The 18,584-nt window shown below is 34.8% G+C and overlaps 1 protein-coding gene across 1 annotated transcript in view; it reads right to left on the reverse strand.

The window, feature by feature from the left end:
* The window catches only part of LOC150093413 (lysosomal dipeptide transporter MFSD1-like), a 214,904-nt gene that overhangs the window by 43,320 nt on the left and 153,000 nt on the right, over positions 1 to 18,584 (reverse strand). The window contains exon 11 of the mRNA XM_090413277.1: positions 8,540 to 8,652. Coding sequence (XP_090269403.1) covers positions 8,540 to 8,652 — 113 coding nt within the window. The remainder of the gene's footprint in view (positions 1 to 8,539; positions 8,653 to 18,584) is intronic.

Here is an 18,584-nt window from a genome sequence, read left to right on the forward strand (position 1 = left end):
CAGGTGCTGAAAACAAATGCATGAGGAAAATAAACAAAACATCGATTGAAATGAAAACCAATTGGGAGATCAGAGAAGAATTATACTACAATATTTCAATGACATTATTACCCAAAACCTTTTATAATGCTCACTTGAAATAGCTGGTACCACAGAACAGAAACAAAACAGCTTATGAAGAAACGAAGAGAAATGAAACAATCAATTAACCTACAGAATAAAACTGAATACACTGAATTGTGCAAAACAATCAGAAAACGTATCACAGAAGAAATAAGAAAATTCAATCGTAAATTCATACAACAAACAATTGAAAACAACCGTAGTCTCAAAAAAGCCAAACAATGAACAGCAACCAGCAACAGTTTGTTGCTATTCATCAATGGATGAACAGCAACAAACAGATGGTTGCAGTCAAACTACAAGATGGGACCATCACCAGAGATAGATATGCTATAGCAAAAAGAGTTGAAGAATTTTACTAAATATTATATCAGGATGATGAATTATATGAAGAAGAAGACAGCTATGAAACAACTGAAGTACCACAGATTCTACCAGAAGAAGTTATGTGGAGCATCCAAAGCTTGTAAAATGGGAAAGCTGAAGGTGAGGATGGAGTTACAACGGAACTTCTAAAAACAGATGGAGAAATAATCTACAAACTCTTAGCAAAACTACTTACTTTATGCCTGAAGAAAAATGATGTACTAAGAACATGAAAGAAGGCTATCCTAATTTTGATATATAAAAAAAAAGGTGAGGTAGAAGACTTGATGAACTACCGACCTATCAGTCTACTATCAGTGGTTCACAAAGTGTTTAAAAGAGTCTTAGCTCATAGGCTTTGTGCAACTCTAGGCCTAGCGCAGCCAAAAGAACAGGCAGGCTTTCGAAGAGGCTTTAGTACAATGGGCCATATTCAAGTTGTACAGCAGATTATTGAATGGTGTAATAATGTCAATTACCGCTATGTCTTGGTTTTAATGACTATGAGAAAGCCTTTGATTCACTTAAAACTTGTGCAATACTTAAAGGATTACGAAACCAACAAGTGGAGGAGCCATACATCGGGACCATCATCAGCATACACTAATGCCACTGCAGCAATTCATTTCAATGGAAACATCTCTATCGTGGAAATACAGAGAGGTATAAGACAGGGTGACACAATATCTCCAAAATTATTCACAGTGTGCCTAGAAGAAATATTCAAGCTTCTTGATTGGGAAGGGAAAGGTCTGCAGATAAATGGAAGATATTTAAGCCATTTACGCTTTGCAGATGACATGGTTATCTTTACTTCAACTGCGCATGAATTACAGACTCGGTATCCATGAACTCCAAATTGCTAGCAAAATAGCTGGCCTAAAGATAAACCTAAAGAAGACCCTAAGTTATGTTCAATAGCTATGTCCAACCAGAAATAATAAAGTTTTTAACCAATGTATTCTTCCTATACTGACATATGGCTGTGAAACATGGACACTGAATGCAAAGGAAATTCGAAAATTAAGAACAATACAATTTAGTATGGAAAGAAGAATGCTTGGTATCACAAATCGGATCACAAAAGGAATACATGGATAAGAAATCAAACCAAAGTTTCTGACATCACAGGAAGAGTGAAACATCTGAAGTGGCAATGGGCTGGGCATGTTGCTCGAAGACAATGGACAAAAGAAGTACTGGATTGGATTCCACAAGAGGAAAAAAGACCACGACGCCATCCTAAATCATTGTGGATTGATGATATCATCAGATTTGCAGGAGTGACATGGGAAAGGAGAGCCATGACAGACACTTCTGGAGTAATCTTGGAAAAGCCTTCACATCCAGCAGTGGATCGACAATGGCTGATAATGACGATGATTCCAATAATAACAAGAATTAGAGAAAAACAGTTACAATGGTTATGGAATGGAGATGTGTACAGAATGCCACTAAAAGATCTCCTTAAATTCTCCAAAAAGGGTGTAAGTCATCTGAACTCTTACAAAAATTTAAATAACTTGGCTGCTGATAGATTGAACTTGAAAGCTACCGTTCATGGTAGTCTCAACCCACCTTATATGGATGAGTAAAATGATGATGATAAGCCAAAAAACAAAATACATCAAAAGTGTCAGATAACATAAAAGTGCCAGCCTGGTTGGCCAAAAGGATAGCATGCACACTCTCCAACTAATGGCTGTGGTTTCGAATCCCACTTTGGGCATGGATGTTTGTAAAAGTCTGACAAAGTTGTATAGCTCCTTGACTTTATAATTTTTAGGTAAAAGCAGTAAAATGAAGACTGTGCTCATCAAATGAGAGCAGGCTATTAAAATTAAAATATGTAAAATAGTTAAAACATCTCACTGCTCACACACAGGTAAGTCATCACCAGTCAATAAGTAGTAGTAAGATGAACCATGAGGAGCCTGATAAGAACAATTTCCATTTTTCATATCACGTGTAGTGTTTAATTTAAAATTCAATCTGATAGGTTTTTTTTCCCTCTGTTCTTCTGTAACAAACAGAGAGCACATGTAAATTATACCCTTTTGGTATTATTTTAAGTGCTGAGAGCCATAATCAAATTTAGAACAGATAAGATATGATAGAGAAGGTATGATAGATGAACAGTAAGAAGCAGTGATCTGCACTCCAGGAGATGGAAGATAGAATACTATAGGGGTTCCAAAGCAAGCTTTTTAGTATAAAGTAAAGTGGTAGTTACTGCATTTCAGTGGAATCTGACTGGATATTATGCTGTTAGGAAAGGAGGAAAGACTGCTGCATAATCCACTGGTGACTCTGATTTTGAATCATCTGCAGAGACTAAAACAAAATCAAAAAATTCCACTCAGTGTTATTTACATAGTTACTGGTAGATGGAGATGTGAATGGTGTGATCATATTATCATCACTGGCACTCCGTAAACACACACGGATTACACTCAGGAATACTTAAGACCCAGTCAAAGGCCTGACTCGTCAGCTATGCCAGCCCCAAGCCCAGAGAGGATTAGGGGAACTGAGATGGTGTCGTACCTCCCCATAAAAAAGAGGCTCAAGGCCATTGTATCATCATACCAAATAAATAAAATATCATGATATTTTAAGGATACTTGTGACATAAAAATTGAATAATATAAGCACGTAAACACAAGAAGATATTTAATTAGCCAAATATTTCGCTCTGAAAATTGCAGACCATCTTCAGTGATACTACAAGAACAGTTTAAAAAAAAAATACAAAATGGAATACTAACAATAGATCATTTAAAAATAGAACAAGCCACGTGTTATATCACTAAGTATTAAAGGGAATATTATTAAGCAGAGACATGATTGAAATAAAGATATTAATTAATAATATTAAATAACATAAAATTAATATAAATTAATGAGTTATCCTGATTAGACTATCCCAGATTTTTGATATAGATATACAGTCGTTCTGATTCAGGTTAGGACGATGGAGTAATGCCTCTATGCTTTCTTTGAATAAATGTTCGAATTTATAGCGGGATCTATGTAAGATGCGAGTTTTTGACAGGATGTTGTGGTTAGTTTCAATCCTGTGCTAAGCCAATCCAGATTTTTCGGGTTTGCTGTGATGAATGGAGGATTGATGTTTTTGAATTCTTTTTTCAAGAGAGCGTCCAGTTTGTCCAAAATAGGAGAGATAACAGTTGCAAGGAATTTGATAAACTCCAGAAAGAGACATAGTTGAGCGTTTGTCTTTAGGAGAAGGAAAATGGGAAGACAATTTGTTAATAGGTGAATAATTAGCTGTTGACTCATATTTCTTCAGAATTCTTGAGATAGGTTCTGAAATCCTGGAGATGTATGGAATTGGAACTCGACGTATTGAATCTTTGTTGTTTAGTGGTGGATTAGAAGAATCTAGAAGATGTTGTGTACTCTTTTCGGAAAAGCCATCGAGTTTCATGTGTTTTTGGATAGTAGAAAGTTCTTTCTGTAGAAAATTAGAAGTAGAACAATTAGTTTTGGCTCTTCTAATTCCTGTAAACTGTAGTTGTAAGAGAATTTGAAGGTGACCGGATGAGGAGAACGTCTAAAAATGATAACTGGTTGTTTTTTTCCATTTCCATAGTAAACTTTATACGATGACGTAAGGAAATGATACTGTTTAAAAAAGAAGTAAGGAGTCTTTGTTGTGAGGCCATATAGTAAAGATGTCATCTATATATCTTACCCAAAAGGATGGTTGAGGGAAAATAGATGAGAAGAGGACTTTTTCTAGATGATAACTGGTTGTTTTGACATAAGAAATATCCAGAGTGTATTACGAAATCGAATAGTTTTAAAATGTCTTCTGGAAAGATGTCAGCCAGTAATTTTAAAGTCTCCTTGAGAGGTACATTTGTATATAAAGATTCTATATCAAAGCTCACCATAAGATTTGTAGGCTGCAATGAGATATTTTTTTACGTACTTATATTATTCAATCTTTATGTCACAAGTATCCTTAAAATATCAAATTTTAATCCTTCACGGGGAAAATGCCACCAAAATAACTGGTAAATTAGGAAAACTTTCAATTATACAAGGTAGGTTATGAGCTAAGATCAATTTTTTTAAAAAAATGCCGCGACAACAAGATTATTCCCAATTTCGCTAAGATTAAAGAAACTATAAAATCTCCTGAAACTCATAATATTTACCAGAACACCAGCTTATCTTTAATCCGCAACCAACTTAAAGCTGCTAAATGTGACCTTGCTATTAACAATCATCATATTTCTGATCTTCACACCTATATTTCCACAAACTTGGATCTACATCTTTCACACAGTTCTAAATGTGGCTAAACGTTCTACTTAACGAGCACATAATAAACTAAGTCAACATCTAGACGGCAAATATGAAGCTCTTTCTTCTAAACAATTCAAGCCCTTCAAAACTCCAGATATTTGGATTGTCAATATATCCGGATGTCCTCTAACTGACAGCAAAACCTTCATCCCTGTAATAATGTCAAAAAGACATGAAATTTTTTTTTTGTTCCTGATAAGATACCATATCTAGATTTCCTAGTTAACATTGAACGGAATCTCAATCATCTAACTAGTGATAAAGCTAATGCTCTTCACCTAGAAGTCGCTTCTTCTCTACTTAAGGCCAAACTTTCTCCTTCCAACATATCTCTTTCTGAAATGAAATCTTTATAGTCGTTGAGAAAAAACAATCACCTCATTATCGCCAAAGCTGACAAGGGGAAAGCAACAGTAGTTATGGATTCTGCAAATTACAGAAGAAAACTTTCTCTTTTACTTCGAGATCACTCCACGTATCAAGAAATTGTTTATAATCCGACCAACAGACAACTAAAGAAATTAAATTCTCTCCTAGATGAAGTCATCAGTTTAGATAGAGACACAATTGAAAAACTTAAAACTCATTTTGCAAGACCTCCTAGATTTTATGGTCTTCCTAAAATACATAAGATTGACTTTCCTCTTTGTCCAATAGTAGATTGCATTGATTCTCCTACTTACTGTATAGCCATATATCTAGCTAAATTATTGATTTCTCACATAGGCAACTCTAGTTCCTTTCTTAAAAACTCCTCAGATTTCTTAGAAAAATTGAAAAATATCTCATTGCAACCTACAGATCTTATGGTGAGCTTTAATATAAAATCTTTATATACAAATGTACCTCTCAAGGAGACTTTAAAATTACTGGCTGACATCTTTCCAGAAGACATTATAAAACTGTTCGATTTCGTAATACACTCTGGATTTTTCTTATGTCAAAACAACCAGTTATCATCTAGAAAAAGTCCTCTTCTCATCTATTTTCCCTCAACCATTCTTTTGGGTAAGATATATAGATGACATCTTTACTATATGGCCTCATAACAAAGACTCCTTACCTTCTTTTTTAAACAGTATCAATTCCTTACATCATCATATAAAGTTTACTATGGAAATGGAAAAAAACAACCAGTTATCATTTTTAGACGTTCTCCTCATTCGGTCACCTTCAAATACTCTTCCAACTACAGTTTACAGGAAACCAATGTTCACAGGTCAGTATATTCTTAAAGAATCAGCCCATCATCCTTGTCAAAAACAGGAATCATAAAATGTCTAATCAGAAGAGCCAAAACTAATTGTTCTACTTCTAATTTTCTACTATCCAACAACACATGAAACTCAATGGCTTTTCTGAAAAGAGTACACAACATCTTCTAGATTCTTCTAATCCACCACTAAACAACTAAGATTCAATACGTCGAGTTCCAATTCCATACATCTCCGGGATTTCAGAACCTATCTCAAGAATTCTGAAGAAATATGAGTTAACAGCTACATATTCACCTATTAACAAATTATCTTCCCATTTTCCTTCTGACAAACGCTCAACTATGTCTCTTTCTGGAGTTTATCAAATTCCCTGCAACTGTTATCTCTCCTATTTTGGACAAACTGGATGCTCTCTTGAAAAAAGAATCCAAGAACATCAATCCTCCATTCATCACAACAAACCTGAAAAATCTGGATTGGTTCAGCATGGGATTGAAACTAACCACAACATCCTTTGGTCAAAAACTCGCTCTTACATAGATCCTGTTATAAATTTGAACGTTTATTCAAAGAAAGCGTAGAGGCATTACTCCATCGTCCTAACCTGAATTGGAATGACTGTATATCTGTATCAAAAATCTGGGAAAGTCTAATCAGGATAACTCATTAATTCATATTAATTTTATGTTATTTAATATTATTAATTAATATCTTTATTTCAATCATGTCTCTGCTTAATAATATTCCCTTTAATACTTAGTGATATACCATCACGCGACTTGTTCTATTTTTAAATGATCTATTGTTAGTATTCCACTTTGTATTTTTTTAAAAACTGTTCTTGTAGTGCCACTGAAGATGGTCTGCAATTTTCAGAGCGAAATATTTGGCTAATTAAATATCTTCCTTATGTTTACGTGCTTATATTATAAAATATCATCATCATCAATTTCCTGACATGTACCCTCAAGGAGTTCAGGCTACTATGACAGCACAACAAGATTAAGTTTACATTATTAATAATCTTCTAACAAACAATTTTACTCTGCATTAGTCAGTAACTTTAGCACATTAATATTGTTATATCAACATTTCATTCTTCTAAGGCCCTTGTGACTGAATCAATTCACCTGGACCTTGGTCTTCCTCTGTGGGTTTTTTTTCCTGTCATCTTGGCATCAAACACCTGTTTTGCTAATCTTCCTTAGATTAGACTTGCTCATGTATTCTTCAATATCTTTATTTTGAATATGATTCTGCCATTGATGTCATCTGTTCAGACCCTTAATTTTTCTAAGAATTCTCATATCTGTGATCTTGAATCTTTGATCAAGTGTTTTATTTCTAACCCAACTCTCAGATTCATTACTTAAATCTGGTTTGAACACTGTTAGTTTAGTGTTTTGGTTCTCTCTTATTCTGTTATAAATTTATTCAACTGGCATTCAGCCATATCACCTTTGCTTATTCTGTTATCTGTTTCCAGATCTAACTTGCTATCTTCACTAAAATTGTGCCTAAATAGCTGAATTTTACTTGTTTTCTCCATTCAGCTAAATTAAGTTAAATCATTTGTTTCTACCAGAACCTACCGTTTTTTATACTTTTCTTTTTTTACTCTCCTGTTTCTCAATTACATTTGTTAAATTTTTGATTTTAACACCTCAAAAAGTCAAATTAATAACAAGGTCATCAATTGCATGTTTTATGTTGCATGAATCTCCATACCATATATTCTCCTTCTTTTTCTAATTTACAGTATCATTATGCAATATTTTACCTGATTCAGTGCTGTGCTGTCTCTCCTTTTGCTGCTTGTGCCTCTTTAGCCACTTTTTGACTTTTTTCCAATTTGCAGGTCATCCATCTAATAATTTGTCTCAATATTTCCAAATTTAATTTATCTTCAATATTCTTATTAGTTTTTGAAATACACGATTCTGCTCACTAGAGTAAGTCTCCACGTTCACAATTTCACTATTCAGACTAGCATTCTTCTTCGTTGCTGCTCTATTGTTCTTAGAGTTTCTGGCACCTTTTTATGGTACTACTTTAATATTACAGTATTCCAATGAAACATCAGAAAATATACCAAATATCAATAAATACAGTGTGTGTGTGTGTGTAATAAATAAGTGCAATAATGATTTGGAGGAAGATTGTTGATTAGAGATTAGAAAAAAAATGTAAGCTTGATCATGTAGCATAATCATAATATCCTGTACATCCCCTGAGGGCAATCAGGAATGATGATCAGCAGTAATACACTATTAAAAAAAAAATTATTCTAAAGAAAAAAACACAATAAAACAAATAAAAATCATGAATTTCAAGGAACATTAAATAAACCATCCTTTCATTTTATAGCTCGAACCCAATAAATATATACTATACATTAAGACTATAACTAAAAATTTAAGAAATACCTATGGTTTCATTCAAGCTAAAATTTATTTTTAAAAAGTGGTTTAACTCTTGAAAGTAAATACACTTACCACATAAACAGTCAACATAAAACAATTCTAATAACAGATAGCCTTTGTTGTCAACAATTATTCCAGAAATCAAAACAGCAATTCCTAATCCTAGATTCTGTATAGATTGCATGCTGAAAGAAATGACATCTACATGAAGATTTCCCATCAATGTGTGCATGTTTATATGTTTTATATTCAGTCGGAAATATACTCATGAATGCTAGAAGTCAGGTAAATTTTAAGGATTACAAAATAAAAACTGCTTAAATAATCACTTTTTTTTTAAACTTTAAAATGAGTAAAATGTAAGAGATATTTGTTTGCTAAATAGTGCATGGCAATGAAGATAATCAAAAATATCCAGAACAGAATTTTTTGTAGATAGTAAAGCGGACACAAATTACTTTGAGTTATTTCTTACACAATCTTATTGATCATATCTAGCCATTCAGAAATCTCTGTTCAATGCATCTTTGGTAAGCCTACAAGGGTGGTCTGAAAAGTTCTTGGCCTCGACCATAGATGGCAACACTACCTGCATGATATTTTTTCCCTAAGTTGGTACATCTCTCATAAGCATCCATGTGAAATTGCAAGTTTATATGTTTTATATTCTGTATAAAACAAACTACAAACAAGTAGTTTGTTTTATACAGCTGTCTGAAGCAAAAGTGTTTTCTGTATCCCTTCAAATGGATATAATTTGAGTATCATGTAGTTATAAAATTCTTTGTAAAAGAAGGTTTAATGCCAAAAGAAATTCATTTGAAGTTCATAAATGTTTATGGGCACTCTTCACCTTCATTTTCAACAATTAAGAAATGGGCTGCCGAGTTTAAACGTGACTGTAAGCGCCTTGAAGATGATTCACATGAAGGATGTCCAAAAAGTGTAACAACACCAGATATCACTGATCAAGTGCATGATATGGTATTGGATGACCAGCAAGTCAAAGTGCGTGAAATTGTTGAGACTATAGGCATTTTAAAAGAATGTGTAGGATATATTTTGCATGAAGAATTGCAAATAAAAAAGCTTTGCACAAGATGGGTGCCGCACTTGCTCACAGCAGATCAAAAACACACTCGCATGAAAATCTCTGAACAGTGCTTGGAGTCTTTTAACAAGAATAAAATGGATTTTGTGTGTTGATTTATTGCTATGGATGAGACTTTGGTTCACCATTATACACCCGAATCCAAACAGCATTCAAAACAGTGAACAGAAGCCAGTTGTTCAGTGCCAAAGAAGACACAAAGTCGGTTCCATCAGTAGGAAAGGTCGTGGCATCGGTGTTTTGGGATGCTAAAGGCATTTTGTTTATTAATTATCTTGAAAAGGGTAAAACAATAACTGGGGAATATTATTCCGAGCTTTTAACCAGACTAGATGAAAAAATTTGTGAGAAAAAACCTGGTGTGCAAAAGAAAAAATTCGTCTTTCATCAGGACAATGCACCTGTCCACAAAGGTGTTTTGGCAATGGGAAAATTAAGGAATCTGCACTAGGAATTGTTGGAACATCCACCCTATTCCTCAGATTTGGATCCTTCTGACTTCTGTCTCTTCCCAAAACTAAAACTCTTCCTTGCTGGTCAGCGTTTTTCTTCAAATCAAGAGGTGATTACAGCTGTAAAGGGGTATTCTACAGATCTTACCGAGAGCCAATCTAAAATCTGAAAGCACACCTCAACTCAACATCACCAGAGTTAAAGTTCGGTACTAGCAACATAAGAAGCCCAAATGGCAAAGAAATGGAGCTAGCTGAAGAATTAGATAAGTACCAGATCAACATAATAGGGGTGAATGAAACAAAAAAGACAAAAACTGGTGAGATCCTTCTGAGCAATAAATACAAAATGTTATATTCAGGAAATGACAATCAAGGAAAAGAAGGAGTAGCCATAGTATTCAACATAAAATATGAGGCTAATCTTCTTGAATGGCAGGCAGTCTCAAGTAAAGTGATGTGGGTAAATATCAGAATTGGGAACTGGACAATGAGACTTATTTGTGCCTATGGTCCAACAGACGGTTCTACTAAGGTAGATGTGCAGAAATTTTTTGATACTTTAGAAAAAGCAATTGACACAATGAAAAAGGAAAAGTTGGTCCTTGTTGGAGATCTAAATAGCAGAGGAAATGATTGTCAGACATACAAAAATATTTTGGGAAAATTTGAAGAAAAGAGCAATGCTAATAATATTGGCAAATACCTGTTGGATTTCTGCTCAGGACATGGACTGGTTATTACTAACACCATGTTCCAACATAAAAATGTGCACAAATTCACATGGAGAGAAGAGGCTAGGAATAAGAAAAGTCTCATTGACTATGTTATTGTTGATAGTGATGTTTTCTCCCTGGTGCAGGACACCAGAGTGCACAGAGGATTTGAAATTGGAAGCGATCACTATTTAGTCTTGAGCATGATAAAATTGAATTTCATATTGAAAAGAATAACAAAAAAAAAAAAAAAAAAAAAAAATCAGCTAACGCCTTTTTATTCCCGTATACAGGAGTAGGCGAGGCCATTTAACCCTATCTAACTTTTGGAGACTGAGTGGGGTTCAATCTCCACTGGTACCCAATCAGAGACATATGGCCCAAAGCTATCACTAATTAAGCGGTATGCAGTGAAGAGAGACGGCTCAAATGTGCCGCCATCTCGTGGTCCCTAACCCTAACACAATATATTTAATGTCTGAAATACTGTGGGTTCTACGGTCGCTTTTCTTGAGTTTACAGGACGAAACACCCGAGTTTCCGGGAGGAAAAACCTGCTTGCCCGTGCCAGAGATCGACTAACTCGGGAACCGGTCGAAAAAAGGCTTAGAAAAATTTCCTCTAGTCACCGACTAGACTTGAAACGAAGTCTTCCTTCGTGCGGCCAAGCACGGTGGTGTGCAAACGCCACATCCACTGAGCTACACAGGCACCTATTGAAAAGAATAACATGTAAGAAAATTTTAAAGAGAATAAAAGTTGAGCAGCTCTCAGATGTGAACTGTGGACTAAAATACACAAAGATTATTGAAGATAAAATGAAAGAGTTTGAGAGTTTGAATTCAAGGTTTGCCTCTGAATCTACAAACCTTGGAGATTCAGTGGCAAGCCTTGAAGAAAACACTGATTGCTTCAGCCAGAGAGGCATGTGATGAGGTTGTCTGCAAGGATAGAAAAATCAGAACTCCATGGTGGACACAGGAAGTTAAAGAGGCAGTCAAGGAAAAGAAGACAGCATATCAAAAGTTCCTGGAAAATAAGTCAGCGTTTGCTCTTAGAGAATACAAAGACAAATGTAAAACAAGAAAGCGAAACACTGTGTAAAACTAGCTAAACAAAAGTCATGGGAGGACTTTGGTAAGAACACTGAAAATAAATATCAAGAACGTGGTAAATATTCTGGAAGTTGTTGAAGAAGCTTAGAAATGGAGGAAAGAGTGCTTTAAAAGGAGTTAGAGATGATAAAGTGACATGAAAACAGGAGAAAAAGATATCCTTGAAGTATGGAGTAATTACTTCAAAAAATTGCTAAATAAAACAAGCAGCGATAGTACAGTGGTAAAAAACACTCAAAAGACATACAGTCAGGAATACATATCCATACTTGAAGTAGAAAAAGCCATCAAAGGCAGCAGGAGAAGAAGATATTCAACCAGAAATGCTGAAGTGTGGTATAAAGGTCTTACAGTGGCTGCACTGCATAGTTCAGAAAGACTGGACAGAGGGACGAATTCCCGATGATTGGAGTAGAGCTCTCATAGTATCCGTATATAAAAAGGGAAATAAAACTGACACCATTGACAGTTTTATTTCCCTACTGAGTGTTCCTGGCAAGATCTATGCAAGTATACCTGAGAAACGGTTGAGAAGAATTGTGGAAGAAAAGTGTGGTGAATAACAAGCTGGATTCAGGCCAAATAGAGGCTGTCAGAATCAAATCTTCACTTTACGACAAATAGTTGAGAAAGTGTAGGAATATGACAAAGATCTGTATTTAAGTTTTGTCAATCTGGAAAAGGCATATGACAAGGGTGCCAAGAGAGAAGCTATTTAATACGCTACAGTTATATGGTGTCAACGGGCCATTATATCAAGCAATACATAGTCTTTATTTGAGTTATAAGTCAGCAGTTAGAACTGAAGGATGTACAGGAAGATGGTTTAATGTTAAATCTGGTGTGACACAAGGATGTACATTATCCCCTCTGTTATTCATTATCTATATGGATCACATTATGAAGGAAAGTGGTATTAAACATGATATCAGAATTGGAGATGTTAATGTCGGCTCTTTGCTTTATGCAGACGATGTTATTCTTCTAAATAAATCCGCTACAAGGTTGCAAGATTCCCTGACTAAATTGAATAACTGTTGTAATAGATATGGTATGAAGGTAAGCATTAAATAGACAAAGACAATGAAAATAGGTAGAATTGTTGAAAATGTCAACTGTGTTGTGAACGGGGAACCTGTGGAACAAGTAAAACATTTCAGCTACTTAGGCACGATTTTTAATGAAAATGGTAAATTAAATATGGAAATAGACAACAGAATCAACAAAGCTGGTATGGTAGGAAGTCAATTGAATAAATTAATATGGAATAAGAGAGAAATTAGTCAGAACACTAAATTAGCTGTATACAAGATAGTGTTAAAACCAATTTTAACTTATGGATCTGAGAGCTGGGTCGACTAGAGACCAACAGATATGAGAGTCCTGAGAAAGATTAGAGGCGTGAACAGATGGCATCAATGGCAATATCATATTAAAAATGAGGATATCAGGAAAGAACTTGACATTGTCAGTATCCAGGAATGCATTAGCAGAGCTAATCTCAGGTGGTATGGTCACCTAAACAGAATGGGTGAGGAGAGATTAGCAAAACAAGTGTTCTCTGCTAGGTTGGCAGAAAAACGCCCCAGAGGAAGACCAAGATATAGGTGGATTGATATGGTACAAAGTGCCTTAGACGATAGAAATATAAGATCTGATAATGTTGGAGTCTTGACAAGTAACAGACTGATTTGGAGGAAAATTATAGATAGGAAGTTAGTCATGTAAATTTTCATGTAGTACTATCATATCCTGTACACCCCTTGAGGGTACATGTCAGGAATTTGATGATGATACTGAGAACCGCTACAGGGACGGGATGATGGTGCTGGAGCATTGCTGGAATAAATGTATTAATCTTAAGAGAGATTATGTTGAAAAATAAAAATAATTTTGAAATTATAAATTCGTTTTTTTATTGTTTGGCTGAGAACATTTCAGACCACCCTCATATTTGGGAATGACCTGCAGATACTATTTTGTATTATCTCAAAATATTCCCCCTTCAGGAATGACATGCTTGGCTAAAAACTAATGGACATATAGAACTGTGTGGAACAGTGCACTGATGTCACACAGAAACCAAATGTCAAAAAGACTTTTGTGAGGCTGTTTTAGAGTAGCTCTATTCTGGTGAATGAGTCGGTAGACAGTGCAATTCATTTATGAGGGAAAAATTCCTCATGCCCCAGACTGCATAATAAAATATGTTCAGCACTGCCTTGCCACCTGACCAATTTGCCTTGCTTTTTTTAGCCAAGGTGACAATAGTCTCTTCTACCATGACCAATTCTGCTTTTTTTTTTGTGGATGATTGCTGTAACATACATTTCTATGGCCATCTTATCAAGTTTGAATCACCAACCCATAGAAATAAGGTCTTTCTGGAGTGTTGCTTCACTCTGAAAGGAAAAACATGCTTGCACTTTAGATCAGCTCACTCACCACCAAGTCAAGATGCCAATGCTTCTGGTAGATGGCATCAGGAGAAAATCATAATATCAAATATCCTAAGTGGTTGTCACTTTGAAGCTGTTAGAAGTTTCCCAATCAATTTGCAGAAGTTTTCATCAGCTCATGTGTTTAACAGAAAGTCACTTATGAAATTAATTTTGGTGTTCGTATTTTTAAATGATGTCCCTGAAAATGTGAAACCATAAAACTAGCAGCATTAGAAGAGTGGGATGGGGTGAGAGGGGAAAATGCATGCACAGATATGAGAGCAGATATACTGATGGCATATCCTTTTTCCTTCCATCATCTTTTTTATGCATTACATCCAATAGCTTACTAAAGTCAAGACAATGACTGTTTGCTAATATTCCTTTATCGGACACCAGTTAACTACTCCAACAAGAATTTCCATCAGATATTGTTAAACTATCTGATTTTGTTATACACTGATTATTTCACCTTTCAAAACAAATTATATCAACAGTTTGAAGGAACAGTTATGGGCAGTCCTATTTCTCCAACCATTGCCAGCTTTTTGAATGTCTCTTTGTTAATATTTCACCTAGACTTACATTGGTACAGAAATACAGATGATGTTTTTGCCATTTAGAATGGCTCTTCTCCTGAGTTACAGCAGTTTCTTTCCAAAATAAATGCAATGCATCCTAGGATCCATTTTACTTTAGAAAAAGAAATAGATTTTCAGTTTTTAGGAAGGAGACTCATATATACCACTATATCCATGCTGAATCTCAGCACTTATGCTCATTTTTTTATGTTCTTCTAATGAACTTTTACAGAAAGAATTACAATATATTAAATCCAACTTCTTATCAAATGATTTTAATGATTCCTTCATTAAAAAAAAAAAAATTAACAGTTAGGAATCTCTGCTTCTAATCCAGAAGAAATAACTCGCATTCCTATTCCTTATGTGTAAGGCATTTCTGAATACATAGTGAAAATTTTAAAACCAGTGAACATTTCTGTTGCCTTTCACCCCATCAGAAAAATCTATGCCTTTCTTGTACCTCCTAAGGATAAGCTTCCACCTCTTGGTTTTCCAGGCTTCTACCAGATTCCTTGTTCTTGGCGCTTATCTTATTTTGAACAAACTGGAAGATCCTTTTATTCATCTTGAAGAACTCTTTAGTCTTATATTAAATATTATGAGCCTGAACAGTCTAGACTTGCTGAGCATGCCATCTCCACTAAACATAGAGTTCACTGAAACAAGACAAGAATCCTTCATAAAAGTCAATTCCTCGTGGAACATCTTTATAAAGAATCATGTGAAACATTACTCCATTCTCCTAACTTCAACTGATCTGATGGTCTACGTCTATCCTATTTAAGGGAGATGGTACTTTTTAAATGCGTTAATCTTTCCTAACTTTATATATATATATATATATATATATATATATATATATATATATATATATATAAAAGCTTTAATGACTGTTACCGAGAGATAAAAAGATGACAAGATATATTTAAAAAAGATACTACTAGTTTACTAGTTTCGTTACATGAACATCCTCAGGTATCACAATCAAAGAAGTATATAAAAAATTACAGACTTAAAATTGTAATAACAGAACAAGTATAAAAAGAGAGTAGCGTGTTTGAAAAAAATGCAAGTATGAGTTCCAAACAAACGAATACTACGCGCTGTCGCGAGTGTGCCAGTACTGAACAGAAGCAACGCGTGCGTCAGAGAGATTGTAACTCAGGCTGTTGTTGATATGAGAGGAATCTAGAGAAATTTCCCTAGATTCAACAATCTTTCTTTCGAGTTCGTCGTAGCACACATGGATGTTAGAAGTTTGAGTCCAGTTTACAATGTGCTGGCGGCCTTCGTCTGAGTTAGCTGAAAAGAGAACGTGGCTAGAGAGAGCGCTAGCTCTAGTCCTGTTATAGGAGATATCTCTACGGTGTTCATCCAAACATAGAAGGATGGATTTAGCAGTCTGTCCATAGTATGGCTTCCCACACTCACAAAAAATCTTGTACACTCCTGGAAACTGAGTAGGAAGATGTTTCTGTTTATGTTTGCTAAGTAATGAATGAAGTTTTGGAAGCGTAGTGAAGCACATTTTGAAGTTAAATAGAATCTTGGCCAGTTTTGGCCAAGATTCTCAAGAAATTTAACATAGTTTCCAAGTTTGCCCATTTTTTTTTTCCATAGTTTCCATAGTTTGCCCAAGTTTCATAGGCATCTCCAGATGCCTATGAAACTTGGGCAAAATTCTACAAATAAGTTTTAATATGACTTTCCTTCCTTTTCTTTAATTTTTATAGTTTATTATTATGCCACTCATAGTATTCCAATATTGAGACAAGTGATGAATCATGTTGTACAGCAACATTATGAATGGAAGGATGGCAGAGTTATGTACAATACTGAAAATGAATATGGTTTAGAGTAGCAATGAGCAACCTTTTCTGGACCACGGATCACATTTTATACTCAAAGGGGTTTTGTGCCAGGTAATTTTATTTTTCACAAAAATTAGTGGCACAAGTGTGTCACACTAAAGGACAATTTTATAAGCTTTAAAAAAAATTGTCCACTAGTTTTGATATTTTATAAAAGGTAAATATACATGTATGTATTATTCACAGAAATGAAAAAAATACTATTCATGCTACAAACACAACTGTGCTTGTGAGGATGCTGAGCTGAACTGAATGTATAGAAAGCATCATGCATGCATCACACAGATGATCACAGATCACTTGTGCTACCTAGTCCTCATTGCACTACAAGCTTAATGTGGTGAGTATAAGGATATTGAATTTTTTTTAATATAAACACTTCTATTCTAATGATATACTGTTAATGTGCATATACTTATATATACATACACACACTCCTTCAAGTCAATTATGTTTTAAAAACAATCAAAATAATGGAATTTCTCTTTACAAATCTCTTCATGACCCACCATCTGGCCTGGGGAGGTTTCCCATGGCTAGTTTACAGCTAATCAACTGACTTCCAGCAATATCTTATTATAGGCTTTCAACATTAGTCTTCACTCAGTTTGTGCAATGTACCACAATTAGAGCATCCAAGTGTGACTAACATTACAAGATGGAAACTTACTGGTGACACTTCTGTATAATGTAATGCTTCCTACACTGAGGAAGTTTTGGAATAGATCCATGTCGCCTTACATCACAATGCACATATCAGTTCAAATACAGCACATGGACTATTCTAATACTATAGTGACAAGATTTGAAGAACACGATGTTAAAAAACTGGAGTGACCTGAGAAAGTTCTCAATCTCAACCCTACAGAACACTTCTGGGCTGAAATGGAATGGATATAATAAGACAAGCACATCTAAATGGTCTAGTTAAAGGAAGAACGATCTCTAAAATGCATGTCAAACAGGAGTTTATGGTTTGTGGATGTGGAGTGCGTTTTATGGACAAAAGGATATATAATAAGCATTCGGGAGAGAGAGCGAGAGAGAGAGAGAAGACAGTGCATTTGAGGCTATGTTATGTGTGTGTGACAGAGGTCAATAAGATAAATATATAGATATGAATGATATGCATCAGCAATTCTAATTGCTGACTAGAATGATACATATTTCTCATCTAGTCCAACTGCTGTATTTCACTCAAGCTCTTGTAACAGTTTATCTAACTCTATGCTTTCCTTCATTTCTTCTTCAGCATACCGATAGCTAACAGGTCTGCTAAGAGAATATGAAAACTCAACAACTTAGCTCTTTCTCGTATGTCTAACATTTTTCTACCACCTGAATTCACTAAGGTCATTCTTCCATGGTTATTTTCCCTTTTACTTGCTACAATCATCTATCATCTCTATTTAGCTGCCTTTCTTTATGTTAGATTTTTAATGTTTTATTCCCTACCTCCAGTACTGAAATATACTCATAATTACTACCTATATCAAGGATATCTCCAGCTTGAGTTTTCATATTATCTTAAATATCTTTGATTCCCTTTCTAATCCTTCTCCCCACATTTGTAAGTTTTTCCAGTAGCTTCCAGAAACATGTTGTCACTATCATAATGCAAGTCTTCCATCTTATCTTCCTTCAATGTAAAGGGCTCAATAGCCAGTTATGTCCAAACAACTTGGCTTCATGGAAACCTAATATGTATTCTCTGGACAGTTGCATAAAAAAACCGAGTTTCCAGGAGGGTAAAACTCTGACATCTATATAAAACCAATCAGTTCATCTTCTGAGGAAAAACCGTTATAAATATTCTTTGATGGGATT

This window comes from Typopeltis vanoorti, chromosome 24 (genome assembly GCF_054136105.1).
Source record: "Typopeltis vanoorti isolate ZY-2024b chromosome 24, IOZ_Tvanoo_1.0, whole genome shotgun sequence".
NCBI classification, from domain to species: domain Eukaryota; kingdom Metazoa; phylum Arthropoda; class Arachnida; order Uropygi; family Thelyphonidae; genus Typopeltis; species Typopeltis vanoorti.